General features: G+C 53.8%; 1 protein-coding gene across 1 annotated transcript; it reads right to left on the minus strand.

Moving 5' to 3' along the window:
* Positions 1-516: 516 nt before the first annotated feature.
* On the minus strand, positions 517-1338 carry LOC119696273 (olfactory receptor 14C36-like; the record flags this gene model as incomplete). The annotated part of the gene is made up of 1 exon (XM_038125997.1): positions 517-1338. A coding segment is annotated over one exon (822 nt), but the record flags the coding sequence as incomplete, so codon positions are not given.
* Between the last annotated feature and the right edge of the window lie 2759 nt (positions 1339-4097).

Consider the following 4097-nt stretch of genomic DNA (forward strand, 5'->3'; position numbering starts at 1 on the left):
GCAGCGCTGCCCCAGCAGTGCCCATGGCCTGTCCCTGCTGCAGCCCCGGCACTGCCACCCCCAGCACTGTGCCCGGCCCCGAGAGCACTCAGGCCCTACAGCAACACCAGGGCCACCAGGGCAGCGGGGCAGGGCCACGGCAGCAGCACTGGCAACACCAAGTGCTGCTGCTGCTGGGCACAGCTGCTGGGCCAGCACTGATCTGCCCCCAGCTGTGCACACAGACATTGCTGCTGCAGCTCCAGAGGAGGCAACCAAAGGGCATCTCTGCAGAAAACTTTGCTGGGACATCCTTTAGTTCCTTTAAAGCCACCGAGATCATAGCACCTAAACGGAAACAGTCTGTGGCCACAGGGAAAGTGGAGAGAAACAAAATGGGAAATGGCAAAATGAGTGGTTTTTCTTCGTGGACAACATGAAAAAAAGTAAAACTAAAGAAAACAGTCCCACAATCAAAGCAAAAGAGTATCAAAAATTGCTTTTATTACAAGTGATTTGCAGAAATTGGCCAGCAGTTTAATGTTTCTGAAGGCATCCAGTCATCAGTTTCCACACTGCAGCCTTGAGCTCATGGTTCCTCAGGCTGTAGATGAGGGGGTTCAGGGCTGGAGGCACTACCAAGTACAGATCTGACAAGGCCAAATCCAGGGATGGGGAGGACATGGAGGGGGGCTTCAGGTAGGCAAATGTGCCAGTGCTGAAGGACAGGGAGACCACAGCCAGGTGAGGGAGGCAGGTAGAAAAAGCTTTGTGCTGTCCCTTCTGAGAGGGGATCCTCAGCACGACCCTGAAGATCTGCACATAGGAGAAAACAATGAACACAAAACAGCCAAAACCGAAACAGGCACTAACAGCAAGAAGCCCAAGTTCTCTGTGGTGGGATTTGGAGCAGGAGAGCTTGAGGATCTGGGGAATTTCACAGAAGAGCTGGCCCAGGGCATTGCCATGGCACAGGGGCAGGGAAAATGTATTGGCCGTGTGCATGAGAGCATTGAGAAAGGCACTGGCCCAGGCAGCTGCTGCCATGTGGGCACAAGCTCTGCTGCCCAGCAGGGTCCCGTAGTGCAGGGGTTTGCAGATGGACACGTAGCGGTCATACCACATGATGGTCAGGAGGGAAAGCTCTGCCACAATAAAGTAGAGAAAGAAAAAGAGCTGTGCGGCACATCCTGTGTAGGAGATGGTGCTGGTGTCCCAGAGGGAATTGTGCATGGCTTTGGGGACAGTGGTGCAGATGGAGCCCAGGTCAGTGAGGGCCAGGTTGAGCAGGAAGAAGAACATGGGCGTGTGCAGGTGCTGGCCGCAGGCTACGGCGCTGATGATGAGGCCGTTGCCCAGGAGGGCAGCCAGGGAGATGCCCAGCAAGAGGCAGAAGTGCAGCAGCTGCAGCTGCCGCGTGTCTGCCAATGCCAGCAGGAGGAAGTGGCTGATGCAGCTGCTGTTGGACATTTGCTGGGGCTGCACATGGGGACCTGTTCATGGAGAAAGGAAAGTGATGTGTAAGAGGAGATACCTGTAACCCAAATCAAAACCATCTCCCATAGACCCTCCTCTGTAAGACACACAGACATGCTTCTTTGGTTAACAGTTCTTAGGTTTACTTTTTAAGCTCCCCCCATGTCTCTCCTGTTGTTCTTGGATATCAGAAACCCTCAGCATTTCTGCTGCACTACGGAAGAACAGAGTGAGTTCTGTGAGGCAAAGTGTTGAGTAGAGTGTGAGGGGTCTGTCAAATTTTGCTTGGGAGTTGCTCTGGGCTTTCACTTTTCTCAAATGAGGGAGGTTCACATTCCCATGTTTTCTTCAAAAATCCCCAGGAACTGCAGAGAGCAGATGGATCCACCATAGTCCAGCTCCACATTTGTAGTCAAGGACTCACGTTTCTCATTTCACCAACCCAGCAGCATTTTCAGTGCCAGAACACCTCTGCCTTTCCCCATCAATCTTATAACTCAGAGATGCTCTAGGACAGGTTTGCATCCTGGAGTGAAGCTCCCAGCTTGGACTGAAATCTCAGAGAGACTTCCAAGAGTCCTTATGATGGCACTGGATTGAGGGAGATGCAGCTCCTTCCCTGGCTGCACTGACAGCATTGCCCAGAGCCAGGCACTGGGGACAGCGTCACCCTGAGCCAGCTGTGCCCCCTGCCAGAGCCCCCAGTGCCGGGCAGCTGCTCCCAGCCCTGTGCTCTGCAGAGGGAACTGGGCCCGGGGCTGCAGAGCTGCCCCACGGCTCTGCTGCAGCTCTGCCTGCACAGGAGGGGCTGCATGCCTTGCAGCCCCAGCCCTGAGGGCAGAGGCTTGGCTGGGGGACAGGAGGGAGGGGGCTTGTTCAGAGGCAGGGGCTGCACTGGAGGGGCTCCTGTGGACATCTCTAAACGCTCCCTGCCACAGCATTTCTGGGTTTTGTTTTCTCTCATGGCCTGATCTTCTCTCTGCTTCCTGGAGATTTTCCTCCTGCAGGTGTTTCCCTGTGCCTGATCTCTCCCTGCCAGCACTCACACACCCCAAATCTCTGGGCAGTCTCCTTGGCCCTACAGAAGCCTGCCTGTCTGCAGGGCACTGGCTGGGGGCAGGTTCTGTTTGCAGCTTGGAGAAAGGACAGCTCAGACTGAGCCTGATGGGTCCAGCAAAGGTGATGCTGCTGCTGCCCATGGGCAGAGTGGCTGAAAGCACATTAGGGATCTCCTGTGAACCTACTGATCACTAAATGAAACAGTTCAGGTGTCTCAGGCACTCGTCAAAATTCATAATACTTTTAATATTTATCCCCCCTTTCATGCCATACTCCAATAGTAGGAAATTGAATACAAAGTCTTTGGAAATTTCCTCATTTTTGTCAAAATCCTTGTCTTGGAAATACTCTATGACTGATCAGAACCCCTCAGCATGTCAGAGCCTCATGAGCATTTCACCTCCCCTGAACCAGAAATCCTCAGAGTTGTACTCACAGAGTCTGTAGGCAATGGGATGTTCCGGCTTTAGGAGATGGCTCCAGGAGCTGCAGCTGCATTGTCCTGCAGCCAGAGATTCCTGTGCCAAGGGCTGGCAGGGATTCTGCCCCAGGCACTTCTCAGCACCTTCCCAGCCCTGACTGATTGAAGCTCTCTGTGCCTCTGTGCTGTGCCCGGGCTGGCTGCAGGCAGTGCCCCAGCCCTGCTGGGCTGGCAGAAGAGCTGCTCAGCAAGAGAAATGTGCTTTTCAAGCTCTTCTTGGTTACCAGCAGCTGCCTCTGTGCCAGCAGCCCAGCCCAGCTCAGCAGCACAGCCACAGCACAAGGACTTTAATGACCCTCTGGGGCTTTGTGCTCAGGCCCTGAACATCAGAGGGAGCTGAAGAAAGCTCTGCAGAACTCCAAGTCAGAATCACACTCCAAAGTTTCTTGGACTTTCAATGGGTCCCAGTGAGGGACTCAACTGAGAAAGTGTCCCCAAGCCCCAGGCAGAGCAGAGAACTGCAGGCAGTGATGACAGGTGGGGACAAAGAGAAGCCATGTCTTGGTGCCCTGGGGCACAGCAGGGTCTGTGCCACCAAGGGCTGGGAGGAGACACCTTGTCCTGAGGCACTGGGGCCTCCTGGAACAGCCCCAGCCAGGCTGGCCACTGGCAGCCCCTTGTCCTGCCCTCAGCATCCCCCCTAGCCCACATGCCAGTGGCCTCAAGGATCTGCTGGAAGGAGTCCCTGGGGAGCCTTGCTCAGCAATGGCCCTGGGGGCTCTTTCATGCTCCCAGGGACTGCAGGCTTTTCAAAGGTCTTTGGCTTTGGCTTTTGCCTTGGAATCTCTGAGAGCTTTTTGCAATCATGGCCTCCAATGATCTGCTGTAATTAGTCCCTGGAGAGGCTTTGTCAGTAACAACACTCAGTGGGCCTCATTAATGCTTCAAGGTACTTCAGTTATTTTAAGGTACTTGGTGTTTCCCTTTTGATCCAGACTCTGTGAGAGGTTTGTGCAATCATGGCCCCAATTATCTGCTTTAACGAGTCCCTTGAGAGCTTTGTACTGACACTCAGTGGGGCTCGTTAATGCTTTGAAATACTCAAGGTTTTTAGGGTACTTTGGAATTTCCTTTCCTCACTGAGGTTCCTGAGAGGTTTTTG

Source organism: Motacilla alba, unplaced genomic scaffold, assembly GCF_015832195.1.
Source record: "Motacilla alba alba isolate MOTALB_02 unplaced genomic scaffold, Motacilla_alba_V1.0_pri HiC_scaffold_28, whole genome shotgun sequence".
In the NCBI taxonomy this organism is placed as follows: Eukaryota; Metazoa; Chordata; class Aves; order Passeriformes; family Motacillidae; genus Motacilla; species Motacilla alba.